At 40.5% G+C, this 25,717-nt stretch overlaps 1 protein-coding gene across 2 annotated transcripts in view; it reads right to left on the bottom strand.

The window, feature by feature from the left end:
* PRKCA (protein kinase C alpha) overlaps positions 1-25,717 on the bottom strand; it is a 112,914-nt gene that overhangs the window by 11,652 nt on the left and 75,545 nt on the right. The window contains exons 6-14 of one of the 2 annotated variants that reach the window (XM_085240471.1): positions 21,146-21,302; positions 20,922-21,056; positions 20,159-20,255; positions 9,845-9,868; positions 6,861-7,004; positions 5,948-6,121; positions 4,944-5,035; positions 3,581-3,643; positions 3,194-3,332 (exon numbers count right to left, since the gene is read on the bottom strand). In XM_085240471.1, coding sequence (XP_085096597.1) covers positions 3,194-3,332; positions 3,581-3,643; positions 4,944-5,035; positions 5,948-6,121; positions 6,861-7,004; positions 9,845-9,868; positions 20,159-20,255; positions 20,922-21,056; positions 21,146-21,302 — 1,025 coding nt within the window. The remainder of the gene's footprint in view (positions 1-3,193; positions 3,333-3,580; positions 3,644-4,943; positions 5,036-5,947; positions 6,122-6,860; positions 7,005-9,844; positions 9,869-20,158; positions 20,256-20,921; positions 21,057-21,145; positions 21,303-25,717) is intronic. The other variant, XM_085240472.1, reaches the window with a different exon arrangement.

The raw sequence follows: 25,717 nt of genomic DNA, 5'->3' as shown, positions 1-25,717 counted from the left end.
CAGCAATCACCAGGCATTACCTTCCAGCTGCACCCAGAGCCAGCGTTGCCTGCTGCCAACAGAATCCTATCTGCATATATGAATATGGGGATCTTTTAGGATAAATAGGGATATATGAACAAAGAGGGGCATATCATTAAATAGTGCAGTGTGTAAAGCAGACCCAGAGAGCAGTGAGGGCCATCACAGGACTATAAGTGAAGACCCACACCCTTCTCCTGCTACAATCTCTGCTTTCTACAGGCCTGGAAGGAACAGAACATTGATAGGATCCTTCCCCTTCTTTTCCATCACTAATTTAAATGATTGCCTTTTGGCATTTCAGATCTCCCATTTTTCCTACCTACGATTATGTGTGAAAGCTCTGCCTTTTCAGGCAGAGGATTTGAGAACTCAGGAAGAATTTCTCTCATCAACCCAAACTGGCAGAGGAATGTTGACTGCTTTTTTCCTCTCTTTCTTCTTTTATTTTGCCTCCAAGGAAGGCACAATGAAGAGCAGGACATGGAGATTAATACCAGCAATCTGTAGGAATGTTTAGATCACTGCAGCTTGCAGCTGGTAGCCAAATGGGATGAAACGATTATATCCCAGAGGCAAGAGAGAGAATCTTCTGTGAACATATCTTATGTCTACTGGAAAAGTTAAACCACAGTTATTAAAAGAAATAAATATAACTAGCACAAAAAACTTTCCAAACCTGTGTAATTCCTATTACCCTCCCTTAATCCTCGAAAATGTGTGGTTAGGACTTAAGGTTTGAGGTTATTAAATGGAAGAGAATAGGAGAGGATTTTTTAAATCTAAATTCTTCTGAAATTCCAAACCAGTGCTGTAGGTGCTGCAGGAATGCTCATGGTGGGATCAGCCTTGTGCTGCAGGCAGCGGTGGTGCTGCCAGAATCCCTTCCCACTAATCTCTTGACATCCATCTCCTTCAGTCTCTCTTGACGCATCAAGGGAATATAAAGTATTAATCGATTTCAAGGCTGTTATACTGCTATGACCATACATATTTATATGCTTAAGTTCAGCATGTCAATAAATACTCTGTGCTAGAGAACCACTGCATGCCCAGCAGATGTGGGATACAACAACTCTAACCTCTTCTCTCTTTTTAATTTGCAAATGATTGAAAAAAGGAATATTAATATCAGTGGATATCAGTGTATCAAGTAATAAATGCTAACTTCCCGAAACACACAAAAGGAAAGCATTATGCTATGGTGCACCAAAGCCTGCAGGTCCACTTTTCTGAATGCAATACCAGCATTGCCCTGAGCTTCTGCGAAGCCACTCAGATGCCTCTACCCAGATCTCTGCACCCCAGCAGATTTTTCCCCAATGTTGACCAAAGGAGACAATTCTCTATTTTTGATTGCCACGCACTCACTTCAGACGGTTTATTTAGATTTAGCTCATCTATCTCCATGCAACAGGGAACAGCAACATGCACATGTATGCTCATTATGATGTATCATAGGTTTTAGCCCGTAAGTATGTGCTAAAATACTCCTGCAAACAAAATATGAACCTTACTCTGACGTTTATCACAGACCTAGTTAGCAACATAATGCCTTCAGAAACTAACGAGAATCATACAACTAACAAAAATATAAGATCTGTTTGTAAGGTAATAGGAAGACTAATTTCCCTCAAGTTTTGGTAAAAGGTTTATTGCTGTACAGGAGATTTCCCAATAAATTAAAATAAACCTACATTTACCTGTAGTGAGCATTTTGGCACTGATAACATGTTCTTTGGTACCAAATGGCACAAGTCTATTGTCTCATAGAGGACACTTTAATTTAATGTCTTACACTGGCTTCATTTATGTTTTGACAGAAGAAAATGAAATACTGCTCTGGCTGTTCTGTTATCCTATTGCAAGCAACAGCAATTTGTGAAAAAACCAAGCTTTTATAATACACAATATTTCATTCTGAAAAGCATGAATTAGCAACTGGAAAAATAAACTATTTTTCATTCTAATTTCACAGAGATGGCAAAATTCACCTTAAACACTAATTTGCTTGTCCGTGTACAAATCTCCTCTGCTCCAACAAACACTCAATTACAGCCAGCAATGTTCCAGCCAGCACTGCCTCTTGCTCAGCACTCAGTGAAACACAGCATATCTTGGATACTGGATCTTGCACTGAACTTGCAGCCAAACAAATCAAGACTCTTGAAAGCTCAGCAAGCACAAACACCAGATTTTAATACTCATATAGTTGAATCATTTCCAAACTACCACATGTGCTTGTTTTTCATGTTTTGTACCTAAGGTACTGAAATATAAATCTGATCCAGACTAAAAATCTTAATGGTAAGATCCTATTTCTTTATCACAGTGCTTCAAAACGTGACTGTGTTTCTAAGCATCCCATTCACACTTTAGGCACACTACATTTAGGTTTGTCTTTAAATGTGATTTTCAGTACTTCAATGGCTTGAATGCAACAGAGGTATTGGTAAGTCACAGAAAACCTCAGCCAGATGACGGATTTATTATGTCAGCTCCATTCAAGCCCTGATCTTACAGCTTAGGTGAGGTTTTCAATGAGCAGAACTTTGCTGAGATCAAACGCATTGCCTCAGAGCATTGGTAAGTCATGGCCCGGAGCTGACCAAAGCAGCTTTGTAGGGAGGTCAATGAAAAACTTCAAGACTTCATGAATCTCTTCCTGAAAATCAATGAGATTTGTGACCTCCTAAAAATGCTCAACAATCTTTTCACTATATGTATTTTGATAGCTGCGTGAACCTATAAGAATATTAAAGAATCTATGTTTGCTCACAACAAAATGTTTGCTGTCCTCATCAGCAACACCCACAAACTTTCTCTGACTTCACACCAAAGCACAAGCAAGTATAGTAACACTTGCAGTCTACAAATTAAATAATCACAAGGGGGGTGAGCCTGCTTATTTAGACTTGCTAGTATGAACAACATTTGAAATACTGATTCCATACCAAGTTAGATTTTCCATCAACTAAATTTTAAAATAGCAAAGTCTTACAGATATCCTCGTGTTAAGTCATAGAGGTATTCAATATACCTGCAGAAATACAAACAGTACCATCCATAGAGCATCCAGAGCTACAGCTATCAACATGTGGTGGTGTGAAAGGCCTGTAGTGACAACTGTCAATGGAGAGGATGTCAGATTCTCGAAATGGTGAATATTTACCTCTGGTGCAATGTAGTCTGGGGTGCCACAGAAGGTCCTGGTTGTTACTCCATCTAACATATGTTCTTTGCACATTCCAAAGTCAGCAATTTTAATGTGTCCTTCTGAATCCAACATCACATTATCCAATTTCAGATCTCTGTAAAGAAGTAATTCAATGTTAATGTTTAGGATCATTTTCCTTTACATATTCAAGGTTTCAGTTGAGTTGGGTAGGGTGCAGAAAAGCTCACGTAAGGCTGAGGGATTGGTTTACAGTGCAGCAACACCCGAATGACACTTCTGTGATTATTTCTAGAAAATTCTTAAAAATTCACTGATAAGTCAGAGAAATTGACCATTTTGGGATTTGAAAATAGCACAGAAATTACAACAGATTGTACTCACCTATAAACAATCCCTCTATTGTGGAGAAAGAATAACCCAACTGAGATCTCAGCTGCATAGAACCTGTGTGAAGAGAAAAAGCACAAGGATTTCTTATTACCTCATGATTTGCCTCTGACAAAATATTTTGGAAATGCATCACAGTAAAAAGTGATAACATTGAAGTATAAAGACATACATTATAGGTAGAAGACATAATAGGCACCTTACTTCCAATTGACTTTAACAAATACATTTAACTTTGATGTCAAAAACTTGATGACAAAATAGGGCAGCTTTTTGTTTTTTAATTGAAAATTTGTGTCTAGACCAGAGAGAAGAAGGTGCAGCTGGAGCACAGCACTCCTACTGCACCAATCAGACATAGGTCATTATCTCTAATCACATACCAATGCCGAGTTCAGGATGCAGCTCAATTTACACTGCAATTCACATGGCATTAAATCATTTGCAGAAATAGCATTCCTATATACAGGCTCTTAATGGATTAATTACATAATTAAAATGGCTGCAATATGAAATATAATTGTTGAATGTAGTAAAAGAATATATAATATTGATGGATGTTTGATGTCAGTCGCTGCGGATCTGCACAAATTATAGGGAAGAGGGTAATCTAAAGACAAGACTATTTTTTAGGCTAGCATAAAGAAAATGAAAGGTTAGCTCTGAAACCAGAGCTGTTTGCAGACATGTGTGCTGCAATATGCTCCGCAGGCACAAGTTGTCATAAAGCAGTATCGTTTTCAACAGGTGTTGGACATGGTACATGAGCTGGGAGCCAAGGATGTTCTCACACCACCGTGCTCTTCTTAGGGAGTTGCTGACATTTTGTTTTATATCTCAAAATTTATATCTAGAAGGCCTTTCATTTAAGCAAGCCCTGATTACTTAAATCAAAATAAGAAATTATTTCCATGGATTTCTTAAACAGAATTGGTTCCTCTTGATTTGAAAGTTTCGCTGGTAAATGATTCATGAAACACTAATAAATGATGATGAGATGTTATAAACATGACTAAAATGGCACTGATGTTCTGTCTGCTCACATTTAAATATGCTACATATTATTATCAGTTACTCACTGATAGACCAGATGTACAATGATCCGAAAGGGACTATGCACATAAACAACTTCTCATCATTTCCTGACTTCTCACAGATAAAACTTCTATAAAATGTAGCATCATAGAACTTCTCATAAGCTGCACACTGAAATATCTTCTGTAAACTATAATGCAATGTCTCTTTCCCTATAATACTAACTCAGACTTAAAGCATAGGCTGATAGAGAAATCTAACTCTGTTACAGCATAAAAATAAGGTCATTACATGATTTAAATATATACACATGAACACTCACACTGCTTGTGGCTCCTTAAATTTCCCTACTTGCTGAATGTGGTACATGAGATCCCCACCATTCACATACTCCATAACGAAATACAGGCGGTCCTAGGATAAAGTATTAAACATGCACATAAACACATCAGACACACTAATAGATAAGCACTGATCAGGAATAAAGCTTTTAATGTTATTGGGACTGGTTGTACGTTCTGATAAAATTGATATATTAGGAAATGGAAGTGGGATGTTTTGTAAAATCTGCAAGAGTAAATGACTGATGGGAGCTGTCTAGTTTTACCAATGTTAGTGACTCACGTTTATGTATCCGTTGCCTACATTGTTCCCATAATTACTCACACATAGTTTTGTCTGCTAAAAATAAATGTCAAAAAAAGCATTAAAGACTGTTAAAAATTTTTGTCTTCAGACTAATAAATTTTTTAAATTTTGCCTCCAAATAAATTTAGGTATATATATACTACTGATGATTAAAAATAGACAAGAAAAGAAGTCACAGGGTTTACAAAAGTATCTTGAATGTTCACCACTGATACTAAATTCCTTTCTCACCTTATTTCAGCTAGAGAAAGACTGCAATAAAGTATTTTGGAGGATGATTTTTCTTGCAAAGTAAAAAAAAATTTAAAGCTCGTATCCAGGTATCTTAAGTGATACATGACCACAACATATATGAGTACTTATGTAGTATTTTCCCACTTAGTGACCTAAGCAATACTTAAAGACTTAAGAAATACTGGTCTGTCAACCATTTTTCAGAGGACTAAAATTGACCTCTTCCAAGTGCCTTTGGTAAGAACACGTTGATCACACTCTACAAGCATCCACTCAGGGTGGATGATTTTGGGGAACTGCATGGGGTATGTCCTTATTCGCTGGTTCCTGTGCGCAGAAGCTATGATATATATGTTGGATGATAATACAGGTTATTGATCTGATATAGTTCAGGATCACATATTATGAAAAACATCACTGCTGCAAGGAAGAGAGCTCACGTACAACTGTTTGGAAACAAGAGTGAAGCTGTGTTAGGAATGGTGGTTTATCCTGCAGTGCTAGCACTCGTTTTTCAACCATTGTACACTCAACATCATCATCCTGAATCACCACATCTTTTTTCAGTATTTTGATTGCATAGAGCTCCTCTGTATTCTTCCTGTCCGCCAACATCACCTGCACAAAAAGAAACAGGAGTGAAAATCTTCCTACCTGCCAATGGAGAAGGTGACTCACATGCTCAGTGAGCTGTCTAGATGGCAATCCAGCTTGCCCTTTCATTGGTACAGACCAACTTGATCAAAACACCAAAAATAACATCATTACTCACCCACTGCAATGAGCTGTATCAGTCATTTCAGACAAAACCTGAGCCAAAACCTCAGTGTGAATTGCAGACACATTGCCCCAGGGCTGATAAGATGTTAAGTCCCAGGGGACTTCTTCAGTAAAGGGCACATCACCATACAAATGGGTATTAAACAAGCCAGAAAAATAGCAGTCCTTTCTTTCCACTAACACATTTCAAATATGTATACTATTTGTGATTCTTCCCAGACATTCAGCCCTACCAAAGCTGGTGATTTCCAGAAGTGGCAGTTACCTAGGGAGCAAAGTCAGAAAGGTAGACCTGATCTCCTTGAAACTGCTTAGAGGTAGGATTTAAAAGTTAGTTTCTTACACCCTGCCCAATAGTGTGAGGCTTTTCTCTCTTACCCTTTTTTTGGAAAAAAAAGTGCCCAATCATGACTGAAGCCTGCCAGTCCTTAAGGAATTACCCTACTCTGCATTAAAAACACTCCTTCTGAAGTGCACTTCTTTTTGACTCTGGATTTTGCCTCTTAGAAGGAGAACGATTTATTTATTGTTCCTCAAGAATAAAAAAAGTGAGTGAACAGTCATTAACAATTCTTACCTTTCCAAAGCTTCCTTTTCCAAGAACCATAAGAAAGTTGAAATCTGTCAGCTTCACCCTGTCCAGATTGTTGGATGGCACACTTGAACTCCTGTCTTCTGACGGAGTAATGACTTTGTTACCAGCTGGCCCAAGTTTGGCTTTCTAAAGGACATACACACACATATATACACAAAAACGGGGAAGTGAGAAGAGCAGCCCATTTCCTCAGCAGAGTGGGACACTGGGTGAGCACTAGGTTGGAGATGACCACATTGGAGATGGCATTCTTGGGAGAAAGGCTGCATAACAAAATTTGCGCAGACAAAGATTCATTCCAACAATACTTTTCACATTATTGAGAGAATTGAAGTGGAAATATGTGTTCATGTATAACCAGATAAAAGCAGATAAACTTATCTGGTTATTGAAGCAAAACCAAAGCAAAAATGAAAGCCAAAGAAAAGAAGTCACGTATGTTCATGCCAAAAGCAGGCTTCTCTGGTGCTTTTGTTTCAAAATACAAAAAATGTTCTTCAAAAATACCATGCCATCATCTATGTAGAGTACTTAGATAAAAAGTCTTTTCAACACATTCTCTTTTAAAATGTAGTTCTCAAAGACACTCTGCATAGCAAGAGTTAATAAATATTTAACATGCATTAAGAAAAATAACCTGCATTAAGAAAAATAACCTGCATCAAAAAAACAACATATGAGGATTAATGCAGATGAATATGGCCACTTTCAAACTAGCAGTACAATCAACTTTGATTTTCAATCAAGCGTTGATCTGGAAAAGGGAAGGAGGGAAATATTACGTTCAAAGGTTTTGTCTTGGCTAGACAGTCTGGTTTGTAGAAGGTTGCAGTGGTCTCAGTATTTTCACATGAGACACCACATAATTGCTCAAGTAAGTTTCATTTCAAATCTCAAAGTTAACAAAAGAGAAAAAAGTAAGATTCACCACAAGATAATATAGGCTACAAACAAAATATCCCTCTGGTTCTCAAACTTATCCCACATACCGGCAGAAGCAAAGCCAAGAAGGTTTAATAATAGCATAACTTTGGAATGTAAATGCTTTCCCCCAAGTAGCTAATGAGTTGGCATAGTAAATAATCTCTAATATGGTTAATTTATTTTATGCCATTGGCATGTGCTCAACATTTAAGGATAATTACTTCTGTTACTACACCACAAAAGGACATCACTTGCATATTATTGGTTTTACAGATAAAAAAAATCCAAAGTCTGGTAATCAAAGTGTATTCAGTCACACAGTAAGTCTTGGCCTTAAGGCCTTAATGGCTTGGCCTGGCGTATGACCTTGGCAGCTCAACTGGAAACTGGAAGATACCAACCTTCCCCTCCCCAGACATGTTTAGATGTCTGAAACGGGAAGGGGTGCCTTGATCATGACAAGGGGCCCTCCTGTAAACCAACCACACTGTGCTTACAAGGCCATACTCAGGTTTATAACTGCAGAAAATCTTGTATCTGCCACATGGATATGAATTTTGGCATTTTTGGTATATTTTTATATGTTTTGTTTGTAGTTTGTTTGTGAAAATACGGAATTCATTCCACCACTGTGATGACTTACTTGTAAGAAAGCAGCACCTGGAGATGCCCAACAGGACCAGGGCCTGCATAAGCCTTTAGCAAGGGCAAGTCTTGGGCACCAGCCTACGTTTCCAATCCTGCAAAGCACTGCCCAATGGCAGCTCCTGCTGCTGGTGGAATCCAGTGGTACCATGGAGTACGGCCACTAACTGGGCCTTAAGACTTGTACAAGACTGAGCTGTCAGTCAATGAAATAAAAAAAAGCACACTAAAAAAACTCACCAAAGCCCCAAATTTGTGTATACCTTAACATGTGGAGCTGTTGTTTCTACATGTAAGAAACAATTTATATATTTCAGATAGGGAACTACAAACCAAAACTGTTCTTAAAATAGAGTGACGGTGAGGAGCACAGTGTGTTTTAATTTGCATAAATGAGATGTCAAACCACACACCAATTCTTTCACCATTACCTCTGTGTCCAGGATTGCTCGTGATGAATAGCTTTACTACTAATTAGAAGGGAAGAAAATCTGTTTGAGACTTATGCTCTGTCAAGACCAATTCAAGCACTGAAAGAAGGACAGATATTGGATAGAAGTATTTTCCAGAGCTCCACAGAATGCTGTTTCAACAATACTGACCATAGAGGAATAAAGAGACCATTGGCCTTTTTGCATAGGTAAAGTGTGCATAAGGAGAGCGATTTGTGGCAGGGAGCTCTGGACACACAGCTGAGAGCAGGGCGTTGGGACCCGAGACACACACAGACCATGGCACCCAGGTGAGACCACAGATCTTGTTTCCTAAAGCTGACGCTGTGAAATGGTGTCCAGATCTTTCTGGATCTTGGACTGATCCATTGTTCCCTCTTCCAGCTCTGCTCTTATAGACAGCCCAACACATGTATATTCTCAGATGTTTACCTAAAGTCAGTGTCTTGAACTGGAACAGGTTTTCTTGTGGTTGCATATGGCTACAATAAAAGGAATGGTATGGAAAACAGATGGAAGAGGTACATCTGAAACGAGAAGAGCTAACCAGAATCACAGCCTTCTGGTTGCTGTCTTAGAGGAAAATGTATTTCATATGGAGCCATTCTAATAAAATTATTTAAATGCTCCATATTGTTTTGGGACTTCCTCATTTTTAGAGCATTACAAACATCACAATTCAAACCACCATATGAATTACATACATTAGGGGATTTTACAATAGTGGGTGCTTGCTTAAATTTGTCCACAACCCTTTCTCAGTATGCTATAAACTGGTTTTGTCTGTGTAAAAAGTACAACATTGCACAACAAGGCCAGCTTGCAGCAAACAAACCCAGAAAACAGTACGGTAAAGATGAATTAGTCTGCACTGGTAGCAGAAGGGTTAATCTTAAAAGAAAACAAGACATGCACATCATCTTACTTCCTCCGGCTCGGACGCACCTTATCTCGGCCCGTTCTTTTACCCTGAAACCACAGGTGAGACACACTTTATGCATTTAGCCCAAATGCAGTTCTTTATGAAGTGTTGTTGAAGTTACAGTGTGATACTTTGGAGAATCTCTTAGGACGTATTTCAGAGAACATCTCAGTTGCACAGTTAAAAAATGCTTATTGCTTTTGGTTTTTTAAATCCTAAGCATAAAAACTGCTCATGAGTTAATAATATGAACACGTTCTTCTCCATAATCTAATGAGTGTGAAGGAAAGAAGTGGTTTAGGAGACAGCAACCCATCACTACTCCCTGCTTTCAATCACAGCTGAGTTTGCAGTCCTGGGTTCCAACCCTCCAGGTCACCTCTCATGCACCATTTCAGAAGGGAAAACCCTACATCATTTCCATTAGCATGATATGGAAGCCAATACAAGGCCTGGTGGCATGCAGGCCGCTGAGGATGTCTTTCCCTGTTGCCATGGCAACCTGCTCCCAGCAGTCCCTGGATGCGCAATGGGGAGATGGACCGGGGGTAAATTCAAGAGGAGAAAGTGGTAAATGAAAAATATTTAACAAGGCTGAATTTTAACAACCATGCTGAATATTGCAAGTGGGGAGGTATGAATGCATCCTGTGCATGCATCTTCTCGCCACATTCCATCTGCTATTTATTGGTTCCACTGACACCTACTGGGAAAAGAAAAGGAGCTCCCACGCACTGCTGAGAATGGAAAGTGGCAGATCCAGCAGCAGGGAGCAGCACTGCCTTCAGTCCCCTGCAAAAATCCTGCAGTTGTGATCAGTGTGGTCAGCAATGCGGCCAGGCTGCATCTGGGGTCCCAACTCTTAATATTGACTGTATTCTCTTGCCAGAATTAAATCCCTCTGTTAAACTCTAATGAAATCTCTGCCTCCCAATGCAGCAAGGTTCCACCAGACCCAAAACTCCTGAAATGTCTCTGTGTTACATGCCAGCCTTGCCCCCAGCTTTCCCTGCCTGGTTCTGCAGGTAACCCAATGGCATTGCAGGGCTGCAGGTAACCGCATCCCATCCCACAGTGGCACAGTGTGGTGAGAAGTAGGCAGGGACAGCAGAACTCACACTGCAGGTGTGGAAAAGAGAAGCTGAAGTAGTTCCCTAGTGACCCACGGAAAGACAGAGCCCTGCTGGACTTCCCAGTCTGAACACCTAACAGGCAGAGCCATTAGCAAGCCTTTAATGAAGAAAACACATGCAGTAAATTTTGAGTCACAATCTGGAGGGAAAAAACCTCCTCCTCAGCGACACGTTCTCCATCATTGTGGCAGATTGTTTCTTACATTATTGCATTTCCAATTCCATGTAATTATAGATGTTGTGAAGGACTATCCATTTCCTCGTGTATACGACTTAATTGTCAGGAAGCTGATAACTCGAAATGAGGAGAGTTCATTTCTAATACTTCACCAGACTGTGTTTTAAGCTTAATTCCATAACGTAATGCAAGCTTATAATTCATTAGCAGAGAGCTTTGTAGCCATGGAAACAACACAGAAGTTCCAGCCCAGGCCTGGGCGATGCAGCAGCCCAGCAGCTCCCACCAGCGAGGGATGAAGAAAATAAAGGAAAATGCTAAAACAGTTAATGAATAAAGAAGAGAAAGAAAAATCATGATGTTCCCATTGTTAGTAAGAAAGCACAAAGGCAAACAGAATGGGTCATGAAAATATAAATGGGGAGGGTGATAAATCCTGAGCATTAAATATGGACTGCTCCATATCTTTGGTTTGCTTTTCCCCTCACCTCTTCTTCCTCTTACATTTGTGTCATATTTACCCTCCTGGTTAGTAACAGTAATTTTATTTAAAGGAATTGTCTGAAAAAAATGCTTGTATTGTATGGAAAAAGGATTAAAAATGCCTTTCTGATGAGAGCCTGACCAGAAGCACAGGAACCACCGCTGGAGCCCATCCAGATGCAGCACTGCTCTGCTCATCACAGAGCAGTAATGCAATCCCACGAAGAATTCTGGGTGATTGCTAAAACGGGGTAACACTGCCAGGTTAGCACCTTACAGACACGGATATGTGCAATATGAGGTCTGACTGCCTGTCTCCCAGCAGCGGTGCTCCGCTGCCATCCCGTGTTCTGCACTGACCTCTCGTGGCTCCTGGCTCAGAGCAGCTCTGTGCTCTGCAAAGTGTTCTGCTGATGTCTTATTGGCAACAGGAGAATCCTAAAGGACAACACAAGACCTCAGTGTGCCACACAAAATCTCAAAAGTGCTGCTGATCTGGGGGCCTTAGAGCCACGTACCCTACTGATACGTGATAGTGGCAGTAAAAATAATTATATTTTTCTAGTCAATACTGGCATAGCAAATTCCTAAGTGTCCAAAAAAGAAAAAGGCTGTTTTGATATACGTTCCCACAATTTTTTTAATTTTGCAAAGTACTGTCAATTTTCAATCATAATAATAAAAACCCACATAGGGTGCAGAATTTGCTTTAAGCAAATGTCCCCCCATATGGACAAAAAGCAAAGTGCTGCTCAGCGTCAGCACTCACACACATGAAATGAAGGCACTTTCTGCACGATGTGAAAACATAAGAAGCTGCTTTTGCTCCATCAGAACATCTTCAACGGGCTTTGCAACACACTGTCACTAAGAATTGACCGTCCACCATCTGTTCTGCCATCCCTGTGCATCCATGGGTTCTACCTGCAATTACATCTAAATACCCTATTGCAAAAAAAAGTATATATTTAAACACTACCTACAAACTGCTTTGATTATTGTTTAAAATACATTTAAACAGAACCTTGAGGCTTCCCCTCATTAAACAATTTCCATCAATGAAACCAAAATGTGATTTTCTTTTTGAAGAAGAGGAGGTGTAAAGGACTGAGGAGGAGTACTCCGTCCTTTGTAGGCTTTTCTGAGATACAGACACTGGGTAAAGGCTGGAGGGTAAGGAAACAACGACCCACTGCCTGACAGATGGCATCATCGCTGCATTAGGACATACCTGGTAAAGGCAAGTGACCTTATTCTTTGTTTTTTTTTGGTAAAATTGTGCGTTAGTAATAAAAACAAGATTCAAAATCTGATTTTTAAATTGAGCATTTAAAACCCTGGGCTCTAACATCCAAAGCACCTCAGATCAACCTCAGGTGTTGAGGTACTTACAAGTGACAACGGCTTCAGCAATCTTAGATTTGTGAAGCATGAGCTTCACTTTGTAATTTAAATTGTAATCTCACCAACGTATGAGACTGAAGTGTGATTTGGGTCAGTAATAAAGCAAGAAAATTAGTTAGAGATCACATGCAAGTTAAAAGTTCAGATACACACTGTCAATGCTGGCACATTTCATTCTGTGAGATGGAGGTTAGTGAAGGAAGAAAGAGAGGAAGTGAATGTGTGGGTTAGTATTTGGGTATTGGATCCTTTGTGCATGTGGGCTTTATCCCTTAGGATATAGTATACAAACAGATGTAACAGATGAAACAGATGTAGTATATTATATCACAATATATGCATGCTACATATCCCATACGTCCATGTTTTTAAACATCCAGTGTACATGAGAACTATTTGATCCATGGAAGTTAGAGTTCCACAAGTGTATTTCAAATTAAAGATGCACCATTTCCCATCTTCCACGAGAAGGTGCCATTGGTTTAGAAGCGAGAGCACTGAGCTCCACAGAGCCCCTGGTGTGCATACATCCAGCCAATCTGGGCGTACTTTGTGGCAGTTTATGGAAGATGCAGACTTCACATTTATTTATTTATTTATTTTAATTTAGAAAAGCTTAAATTGGGAAACAAAAGCTTAAATTGGGAAACAAGTGCATCCTTATAACATGGTGAGAATGAAATTGAATTTAATCAGCTTGGGACATTCATAGAGAGGGTTTTGTGAAGAGAAAGATGCAGAACACTGAGGAACTACCTTGAAGCAGAGGACATGTACATGGCAGTCCTGCAAGAGACAGGAAAGGGAGAAAACTGCTGTGTTAGCACAGGGCTGGTGAAGCAGAGCAGTATCAGCATTCGTAGCAGATGGACACGATCAGGACGGAGCAGTGAGAAGTCAGATGGGCACCACCTGTTTGCACAGAAACTGCAATAGAGAAACCACAGCACCAGTTGCTCCAGCACAGCCCAGCACATCCCTCTGCTCCATGCATGAGGCATTCCCAATGGCCTCAAACCACCAAAAGGCACCAAGGCAAATGTGTACGGGGATGTGTGAAGTCGGGGCTGCTGCAGCACACACACAATGCAGGCAGGTGACAGCACAAAAAGGCTTTGAATTTTCTGCCTTGTTTTGAGCATCTAAAATATATGGATTCCCATAACCAGTGTGACTTGCTATGAACTTGCTTCATCTTCAGTCACAACACATACACCAAGAAACCCCTCACGGAGAAACCAGCACCTCTCAGGAACTGGGACTGATGGATGTCACCTGGTTCAGAACTGTTGCATTCTCTCCTTTCAGAGATGGTGAGTGGATGGGAAACCTCCAGTTAACTGCATATGGGAATTCCCCATGCCAAGTGACAGTACAGAACAGATGGAGTCATCTCACAGTACTTCTATACTGCTGCAAACTACTCTCTAATGATTAAATGTGCACGATTTAAAAATAGGAATGGGTGCCACAGACAAAAAAAAAAAAGCTCCTCTTTTTATAGCCATACAGAGCGTGGATTGATGTGCCAGTGAAATGTTGGCTGGCCACGATTTCAGTGCACTTAGTGTCTGTTTCCTGAAAAGTAAATTTAATCTTTCCTTTTGCAGTTTGGAGAGTCAGCAGCAATATTATTTCTCTTTTCCCTTTGCTGAACTAGCTGAAGTTACAGCTATTGCCTCAATAGGAGATGTGTACAAGCTACGTACACTTGGCAGAGACCAACTTCTTATTTATTGCAGAAAACAAAAGCATAAAGTGACTGCAGTGGGGCAAAAGCAAGGCATCCCCCAAAGGCTGGGGAGAAACATCCCCTTCCCAGCCCTTACAGGGAAGTGTGCAGAGACCAGAAATTAGCTCACCCATTAGCAAAACTTCAAGTTCCCTTACATGTTTGTTGTTTGTTTTTTTTTTTAATAAATGAAACCATCACATTTAATTGGGAAACTCACTGGGTCTGAGGATCATGCACAGCCCACAGCTCTGAACACATACTGTGCCAACAAGTCCCTACTCCTGATTAAAGGAGAGGAAGAAAATGACCTTTTGACATCAGGTTGTGGTGAACATAAGAAAAATGCCAGAGTAATGCAGAAAGTGACTGTCTCCTCTTTAATAGCAGTGCAGCCAGAGCTGCCTGAAAAAAAGAAACCAAAAGGGAGTGTGAGAGAACTAAGAAACACAGAGCTTGCAGTGAAACAAGCTGAACTGATTTACTGGTGGTGCTCAGAAAGGGAATGACAAATACATGAGTCTTTAGCACTGGACTCCAAACAACATCGAAAATAATCAGAAGGCTTTAATTGCACCTCAAAATCTGCAGTCATGTTGTCAAACGGTGTTTAACCTCGGCTGTTATCCTGGCACAGAGAAGATGGGCTGTGTGGTCATCAATCCAAGCCTGCACACTTACACTCCCCCAGAGATTACCAGAGAAGGCTGGGCAAACAAAACGCTGCCCTGTGCACTGCAGGAGGTCAGCACACAGCTCTGGCAGCACTGGAGAAGGGCTGGGTATTCACAGCCAAGCCCTATGGTTGCACTGTTCCTCTAATTGAAATGGTAAGATGTTCAAAGAGACATTTCCTTAAGCATCGTAATAAGTTATGTTTAGAAGTGCTGAGATGTCACCCAGATGTCACCACTGACAGTACATTTCCAGCTTTCAGGTACAATATCTGAACTGTTTCCTCTCTTACAGTGTCTCAGCCTCCTCAGTCTGCAGAAGAACAGCACGGCTGTAGCCTGTGGGCAGTGCTCCTCCCCAACCCCAGCACACAGCAGCCCCTGTAATGACAATCTGAGACCAGCACTGACAGCGTAGGTTGCCCAGCCCCATGGCAGCAAAACAGCAATGGGACAGTGCTCCTGGATGACCCATCCAGCACTCGGGTCAATCCCAGAGAGGGCAGACTGGGTATTTCTCCTCTAAGAGAGCACTGATACACTGGCACAGGTTGCCCAGATTGTTGAGGAGTCACCATCCCTGGAGATGTTCCAGAACCACAGGGATGTGGCACTGATGGATGTGGTTGGTGGGCACAGCAGGGATGAGCTGGGGTTGGGCTTGGGGATCTCAGAGGTCTTTTCCAACCTTAACGATTCTGTGATTCTAAAGCATAAAAGCAGCACGAGCACTGTCCCTCAGTACCCTGCTGCCCCTTGTGGCACACAAGGCTTTATGGCATTGGCCCACTGTGAGGCGAAAACATTCCCTGCTTTTCCCCACACCAACCAGTATGCCCACAACAGGGTTGGTAGCCCAAGGAGTGGGAATGCCTTGTTCTATGGCATCCCCTCACACAGCTACACTGGTGGGAATGGTGAGAGCAAAGGAAAACATCCATCATCTTACGAATATGCAAAAATAGGGCCTTTATGTACCCTCCCCAGAGCTGCTCTAAACGAGGGCTCTGGGAGAACTGAGCTCTCCATTGCAACGAGCTGCCTGAATCCCACCAACCACCAGAGCTGACTGCTCACATCACTTAATATACCCTACACTTGGGAGACATATCCACGTGTAAGGATAATAGCTACCCGGTTCTTTTTTAATTAAAAAATGAATATTGATACGAACTGCAGCAGCTGCTTTATTTTTAATAATATTTTCCGTGATGGTGCCGCGTAAAGAAGAGGACAGACAGAATAATTAACCAGCACATTAAGCCAGTATTTTTCTATTATCCTTCTAAGGTTATATTGAAGTATCTAGAAGTGCTATATTAAGCAGCAAATTACAGGAAACGGGGCTGGAGAAAATAAAAATAACTTCCTACAATTCAAGTTTAGAATTTGCTCGTTTCTTTTCCTCGAATAAAAAACATATTACTGCTCTAATTGCAACCGGGTATTAGAATGACAGCAACGTGTCACTGGAATACTGGGTGCTTTCGTTTGGATAGCAAAATACAGTAAGAGGAAAGAAGTATACAACAACTAGTAGATACTGCAGTGAAAAGCCCTGCTCGTTTGGGTTCATGCAGCCACCTGGGACCATCGCGAGTTGCCATGGCAACCTCAGCCCGAACAATTATGGAGCAGCCACAATTATCCTCAATGTGCCTGCTGAGAACCCAGCTCTGTCTGGAGATGGCCACCAATAGTGCCATTCTGGGGAGAAAATCCACACCCAAAGGTTAAAGCCCAATGAAAAACAGTGACAGATTTCACCCTGCCTCCCCTTGCTACAGCAGAATATTTTTGTCCCTAAGTATTAATAATGATGTATCATCTGTAGATCACTAAGATGGATCACAGTGCAAAGGGAACGGAGAGTTGATTCATAACTTTTAGTGATGAGATCCAAAAATATGTCTATTATTTAAAAATAGAAAAAACTGCACCTTTGCATAGCATACCTCAACTTCAATATATTGTACAGCTTCATATGGACAATACGTAGACAGCATACAGGAAGAAAATCCTTGTAATAATAACTAAAAATACTTATGAGGTCACTGTATGATTCCATCAATGTGATCATTGTCTTCCTCAATTCTCCTTTTCTGAACTTGGTCTCGTTTGTTCAGCAGAACCAAGAGCTAAGTGCTATTTATCAGCTGCTTTAGACCTGGTAGGATGGGCCACATAGAAACTCCTTTTCTTTACCTTTCAATTACAAAAGCAAGTGAATAGAATGCTTTGAGCATTTTTCTTATTATTCTTATCAGTATTATTATTAATCTTACATAGCTATTTCATGGTAGATTTGCACTGAACAAACGACTCCAACTCAGGAGGTCTGGGAGGAAGCAGACCAATGTGTGCCTACAGCTGGAAGTCTGGGTTGCTACAGTGGGTTCAGAAGGGCGTGATGGGATTGTGTCAACAGCCAAGGCCAAATCTTAAGGTTCTCCATTACTCATTTGAAATATTTTGTATTAGGAATGAGGTACTTCCACAGAAATTGTTGTGATTTTGTACTCAAAACTACATCAATGTCATCTGGCAATCAATCACACTGCCTCATGCTGAATAGTGGACCAAGCACTGCAAATGGGGACTTGGATTAGCAAGCACTCTGAAACGACTCTTCTCTCTGAACTGGTAAATATGAAGATAGCTCTGTGTGACCTCTCTTGATCTATGAGTATTTTTCATCTTCCTGCTAACTCCCAGCAATATGGCTGCCAAGAGCCTTCCTGCAAAGATTCAGAACTGATTTCAGAGGAAATATTTATTTAGAAAATGCCACGAGATCACAAACAGAACTTCTCAGTGCCATCTACTTGTTCCTTAGCATAGGGTACTTAAAATAAAATGACGATGTAAGCCAAGATCTTAACGATAAGCAAAATAATGTAAAGAGCCAGCACCACTTATGCACCGTATCAGAATAGCTAATAAGTTAAATACCACCATTCAGACATCCGGGCTGTTCCTTTTTATAAGCTATGACAGTAATTCCCCCTGAAACCAACTAAGAGCATTACTTGGGGGGGTGCTGGTCACAGCAATAGACTTTGAGAAAGTAGTCAAAAAATCCTTTCACTATGCAACATCACGTCATGTAGCCTTGGCCCAGTTATAACTACAAATTTGTTGAGCTATCAGATATTCACAAACAGCAGCATTAGGGTTAAAAGCTGCTCATTATGCAGCTCCAGCATGGTGAAAGACACACTGTTTGCTGCAAACCCATCCTTTTCCCTGATTAATGCAGACCACTAAAATGTCCTCAACCTTGCTGCCTTCAGAACAGAGAAAGCCTCAAATGCACAGTGCTGGAACTGGACTAATTAGACTTTGAGACAGACTAATTATTTCTGAGACAGAGCTGACCCCATGTGAAGCTGTTGTTTCTGGGAGCCAGGCTGGCAGTTTTGCACGATGCAATCTCTCAGGGTTTCTACACCAGTTCTCTGCAGAACATAGATCAACCCTGACTATTCATGCTGCAACCAATGTGTGTATAGAAGGCTCAAGTGAAAAAATAAAAGACTATAAATACAATATGCAACCATAACACATAAATAACTGACATTTTACAACAGAAATTTTTAGTGACTCGTCTTCATGCTGTTCCTGTCCCAAGAAAAAAATAGATAATTTTATACCTCTACCTCTAAAATCCATGTCCACCCTATTCCAGACTCTGTATAATGCACAGAGCCATATAAGTGGTGAAACAAATTAATTTTGAAGTTATTCTTTCTAAGGAGGGTCAGAGGTAAATATGATTTTGAATAGAAAATGACCTAAAAATAAAATCACACCGGTCAGATCACAACTGTAATGAAAGGAAAATGAAATGGAGGTTAAAGTATTTCTCAAATGTAAAACAAAAATCATAGTTCATGCTGCAGACAAAAGTATGTTAGCTGATCCAAATGTGTTCAGAAGAAATTGAAGCACCTTTTCTTTGATTTTCTTGAAAGCTGAACAAGTGTCGTTTTTCCTCACTCTCTTGGGTTAACCCATCTTTATAACAACAATGTAGAATTCTGCCTGATGGTGAACATAAAAAATGGCCATTTCAGGTTGAAAGCAACAGGCTTAAGTGTTTGTTTAAGCACAAAAGGTACATGAATTACTTTTTGGATAAACTGCTAGGCTAAAGTTGGAAATGTCTGACTAGAAATAAAAGAAATCGCTATTAACTGGAATTTTAAACTTAATTACTGGAATATTTAAATTCATAATGGTATATTCAGCAGACCAGATCAGCTGAATCAAGGATAACCATCAGCAAAACACTTCTATCCTCAAAACATGCCCTTCTTCTCCTTGGGTTGAATGGACAGCAAATATTTTGCAGTGATATTACTGCAGATGTCAGAAGAGCTAGGTTATGTCTGTTACTTAGGAAACAACTCCTTTGCATGGCATAGTGGGGTCATGCTTGTGGCCAACCAACCACTCCACTGTGTGTGGCAAAGGGCAGGAGGATAACAGTAACAGAGGAGCAGAACAGCCAGATCAGCGCTGAAATACTGCTGAAATAATCCCCTCAGTGCAACCTTCAGGAAACCCAAAGGTCATACTCCTGACACAAGCAACAGAAGCTAGATTCTATGATACTAATAACACTAAAACTTTTAACAGTTTGGGTGGGGTTTTTTTGTTTTTGTTTTTGTTTTTTTTTTTTTGATAAGGTTAAAAAATAAATGCAATACAGAGGTAGCTTTAATCCTCACCTCGAACTTCTGCCGGAGCTCTGCATTTCCATCTTCATCAGCATCTGGAATTGGAACATTATAATATTCACCTTCTTCTTGATTCAGTAGCTTGTACCTATGGAACATTTGAGAAAAAAAATGGTGTTTTTATACTTCTACTCCTTTCAGATATAAAATCTGAGTTATGTCTGTTTATGCCTGGTTTGTATCAATGCCACTTGTATGTAAAGAACAGAACATTCTGAGTTCTAAAGGAGATACAGAAACAGAATATATTTCAAATAAAATTGTATCTTTAATTGCAAAACACATGTCAAATCAAGACAAGGACCTCATCTCAACCATCTTGTGACATGGTGTAAGAAATCAACCCTGAAAAGACTCCAGTGCTTCTATAGCCCTAAATCATTCCCTCCAACAAGTCATACTCTTTGAGAGGTCTGGCGAGTTCTACCCGTAGTTCGGCACGTAATAAGATGGCATTATATAAAACCTATTCAAATGTACTTTAGCTTGCTATACATAGCTGATATGCTTCATAATGAGTATATCATATTTGAGATAAAAATAAAATGTGTATCACAAGGCCATGAGTTTGCAGCAACTCCTGGTTCCAGCAGAAGCTTCATGAACATAACAAAAGGAAAGCTTCCTTTAATTATCCTCCTTTGCTATCTATAGCTCATGTTTCCCAGTTTTAGTTGTATTTGCAATGAATAAGAGATAGAGTAATCATGCTGAAGAAAAATACTATTTTAAAACTCTTTTCAGAAACTCTTACCATCCACTGGCTGGCATTTTCATGAGCTCTGACACCCCAAATGAAAGAGAGCCCATAAAATCATTCCTGGTTGTTCGATCCCAGTCCCAGACCTCTACAGAGAGCCGTCGATCTTTATCTGTAGGTTTTAATTTACTGAAAAGGAGAGAAATAGCATTCTGAGTGCAAAACTCAAATAAATGATTCAACACATAAGAAATTACGTTGAAAGGGGTTAAACTTACAATGTGAATGACTCATTCCAGTGTGGATTCAGGGTAGAACGGAAGGTTTTTGTTTTTTGTTTACTTTCATTCTTGGGATCTGGGATAAGTTTCAGTTTAACATAAGGATCTGAAAGCCCATTTGGATCCATGGGAATTAGATTTTTTGCTTCTCGCACTGTCAATATAAAACAAATTGCTGATTTATATGGGATTAAAAATCACTGTTAACAACATAGTAACAAGTCAAACCAAATCAAAAGAAGTATGTTGAAAGGTAACACAAATAAGATGAAAAACTTGTGTGGTCAGACTTGGCATGGAAGAAAATAGTAAAGTAAGGTTGCACTTGATAGTATTTGTAAGGCTGGTAGAGAGAAGTGACAGGAGATGAGAGCCATTCTAAATGGAATGAAGCAGCTCTTTCCTGGAATGGAATGATTAAACATCCGAGCTCATCTCTATACATTTCTAAGCAGGGAGCATTTCTGTGTGCTTTTATTTACTCATCAATCTTAGGTTCCACAACTATCAGACAAATTCTATAAGGCCAATAGTTGGATCAGAACAGATTTCCAAGAAGAGCTATTTTATACAACATGTTATTGGTACTAAACTTCCCTTGGATTCACTGCTTGTTAGCTGTCAGCTGGAATCACTGTGAGAGTTGTCACGAGATGGCACCCAAAGTAAAAGCACGGGGAAGACAAGTTTTAACTTTGCCTTCACAAAAATGGTATTTTCATATACAATTTTCATACTTATCTATTTTCACAACGGCAGAAGAGTGCACAAAGTGAGTTCATAGCCCTCATGTTGCTACTGATGCCCAGAGACAAGGATGGCCAGCAACCTGCCTGTGGGACTTACCCCACATGGCCAGATCTCTGTGCAGAACAAGGAGCATGGGCAATGGTGGGCTACGATCGCCTTTATCAATGGCTCAGCAGCGTCTGGGGATCTGGCTGAGATTCCTGCCACAGGTGTGGGGCTTCGCAGGGCAGCTCAGAAGTCACTGCAGACGAGTGGAGTATCACAATGCATGAGCAAGGCAGCACTTCCCTCCATCTTGCAGAGGACCAGCACGACGCCCACACGACATTTATACGCACGGCGTGCAAGGTTTTATTATGTGTCAATGGCATTCTGCCATCAGCTTCTGCAGAAGCTCACAAACAGGCTGGATTTCAGGCGTTGTGAAACGCCGTCCCACCCAAACCAGTCGGGCTGACAAGGATTGGCGTCTGTATGTGCTGCTGAGCCTGGGAAACACCACCGACTGCATGTGTGAGGCTGCTCCTCTTTTGTAGGAGACACAGAATAAGGAAAAAGCCCTTTAAACACAAAAAGAAGTGCAGCTCAAAGATGCACTTGGAAAGAAAGATGCAACGTACACTAAATACAGGCTGCTAAAGTAGTCACGATCTCGCTCCTTATTTGGGCCATTCGTATTTTTGTGTAATTAGCACCCTTAGACATCTATTTCCAACTGGTAGCACTTTTTCTTGAGGAAATGGCATGATGATATTTTGCTAAATATCATTTATTAGGAATTAATGTCTTGATGGTCGGTCCATCCCTTTGAGGGCATTCTACTCTTATCAAGACAGGTCAGCTTTCCACAAGAGGGATGGCAGGAAGCAGAGGTGCCCCCTTACCATCACAGGTGCTCTCTCTCATGTGTGGTTGAAACAAAATTAAATGAAAAATAAATCCAAGAAAATAACTGAACTGAGGCTGAATTACAGCAGAAAATTCTGCTGCATCTGCAAAGAAAACAAGCAAACACTTGTTGCTGTACAATTATTAGTTAATTAAACTGAGCACCAAGAGGAACTTGGAAGAAACACAGAATACCAGCTGCCAGTTTTCTGAGCACAATGGTGATTTCTGCACTGAGCAAGGTAGCTGGTATGAGTTAATTCCCTAATGACCTGTTCAGATTAGATTCTTCAATTGGGACTGAGAACACACACAGACAACAGGGAGTGAAGAGAAGCATATGCTCAAGTTTCCAACAAATCAAGTGTGCCCACACTGCCAACATGCCACAAGGAAAAGGGACGACCTTCCTCCTTATCGTTAATGAAGAAGCGATCATATGTGCCTAGTCAGCAGAAGATATGGGCTGTTTGATGACTCTTCCATTCGATGACGTGTCACTGCTATCACTGTGGTGCCTCCAGAAGCTGTGCCTAAAATTGGGATATTCATTTTTCCAGTAGTGTAAGGACATAAGCAAACACAGAGCTGGTTCTTAGGTACTCATACTTAAATAAACATCTAAAGAAGAAGAGTGGGATGGCAGAGAACAACAGTCACTCTGTGTGAAGAGAGGAAATTCAGGCAGCATTTCAGAGTTTGGATGACAACATGTGAACTTTTTTCATGGAATGTATGGGTCAAACATCACAAACAATACACAGTTATGGATTTATGACTTCATGTGGTGTCAGCAAATAGATTTAGCCACAGGAATGAGTAAAGAAATGCTTCTGTCCCTAAAACAAAGCAAAGCTATTTGCAGCACAAATTCACTCAGTTCCTTTTAATGAGTCACAACTACCTTTTCCTTGAATTTTCAAAAGTTGATGATAAAATGATTTACTAATCACAGCAACTGTTGCTTGCCAATCTCTCACTCCCTACAGGCTTCTTAGAGGAGCAGAAATCTCCCAGTGAATGCAAATAGATGCTTTTGAAAGAGGTAAACAGTCCTGCCTGGGAAGCTCTCCAGTGAAGCAAAAGAAGAGGGAGAACACTGTTAGCTCAGAGCTCTGACTTCCAGCATTAAAACTCTAGCGAATTACAATTACAGATGTACAACTGAATCCCCCCAAATCCTGCTGTTCAGACCATTTCCACACAGTGCTTGGCCACTAAAATGGCTTCTCAATATGAGACATATCTTCTACATAACCATACCCCTGCTAATTTTCTTATGTACCTCTCCTGAGACCCCTGCCTGCTCATTACTCCCAGTTTCCTGACTCCCATAGATGCCATAGTAATGAATGTAGGCTGCAGGGATGCCTGTGTTTCACAGGTGACTTACACACAAGAAATGGATAAGGAATTAATTTCCTCCTGAGAACAAGATGAAAAATGAACTGGTGTTCCATCATGCTTCATTCCTCTGTCTTTTATTAAGACAGTCTCTCCTACTAATAAAAGGGTACCATCAACTCTAATGCTACTTAATAAGACCTGCAGTAGGTTCTCTGCTTTCATTTCCAGCTGGAAACGTCACAGGGGCATCTGTACTTTATGTTTAAAATCAGATTACCTCTATAAAAATTACCTTTATAAAAGAATACCAAGTACTGACAGTATAACTACATAATAAAACACAAGCCTTAACACAAACACTGACTACTGCTCTATCAAATTGTCTGAAAAGGGGTTGATTATTAAATTTCTAATACTGATTTGTTCAAATTCTTATGCAAATAGCATTTTAGGTGTTTTTTTTTTACATGCATGCAGATGGCTATCTATGAACAACGAATATTTCTTTTCCATACTGTGCATTTACTGCTTTTTCATGGTAAAGAAAATTTAATGACTGAAATGGCTACAGGGGTTGGTGTTTATGAAAGGCACCTCCCTCTGTGCAAGCAGCACAGCAACCCTGCAGGTTCAGGGAATACCAGAGAACACAGAAGGTATTGGTGAGGTAAAACATGCCATTCTTATTTGAGTTATTAAAAATGCCTCCCACACACAAGCAATTATTTGGGATCACTTTATAGGGACTTCACATAACAGCTGATAACTCTCCTGAACACTCACGTGTCTTCCTTTTAAAATCAGCTGCAGAATGTTATGAAATTAATGCTAACAAAGAAAGACAGTAACAAACAAAGTTAATAACCTAGGCAAACACAGATGAAATTAGGAGTGTGTGTGGAGGAGTCTTTCAAGGAAAGAACTGGTGAACGTCCGGTGATTTGCAGCAGCTCTCCAACTCTCCTCTTTGGGCAGAGGCTGCTCAGCCAGGTCTCCATGGCAAGCAGCATGATGGCACATTAATATGCAGTGCCATAGAGTAGCTCAGCATCAGACATTCATAAATAATTTGAAATATGTACAGCAGGGAGTGCAGAACTCCTGGGGAGGTGATAGCTGGAGCCCGCTCTGCGCTCCCAGCCTCCAGAAATAACGGCCAGGTTTCCTCTTTTAAATCACAGAAGCATGACAGAAGAATAAAACCACATTTTCTGTATTCTTTCAGCTCTGAAAAATACACTTAGGAACCTGGGAGCTCTGGGCTGTGTGTACATACAAATATTTTAATAAACTGATAACGGTGGGGTGCCATGGCTGGCAGCATCGTGGCACCCTGCCCTCAGCAGCACCTGCAACTCACTGCTGCTGGGAGGGCAGCTGCTGTCAGACCCAGCTCCTGGGAGCCCAACAGCGTGGTGGCTTTTTATATGTCACTGCACCAGATGGGGTTATTTTCTCACAGAGGTTACTGTTTGCTCGCTATAAAAATAATTCAAAAATAAAATAAAGATCAAAAAGGCGATTCAGCCACCTGCAAAACTGCTCAGAAGGAACCCTGGTTACACGGTGGGTTGGCAAGTAAGT

The sequence above is a fragment of the Meleagris gallopavo genome, chromosome 20 (genome assembly GCF_905368555.1).
Source record: "Meleagris gallopavo chromosome 20, MGAL_WU_HG_1.1, whole genome shotgun sequence".
NCBI classification, from domain to species: domain Eukaryota; kingdom Metazoa; phylum Chordata; class Aves; order Galliformes; family Phasianidae; genus Meleagris; species Meleagris gallopavo.
The sequence above is the reverse complement of the archived record's forward strand: the minus strand, read 5'-3'. Positions and strand labels throughout refer to the sequence as shown.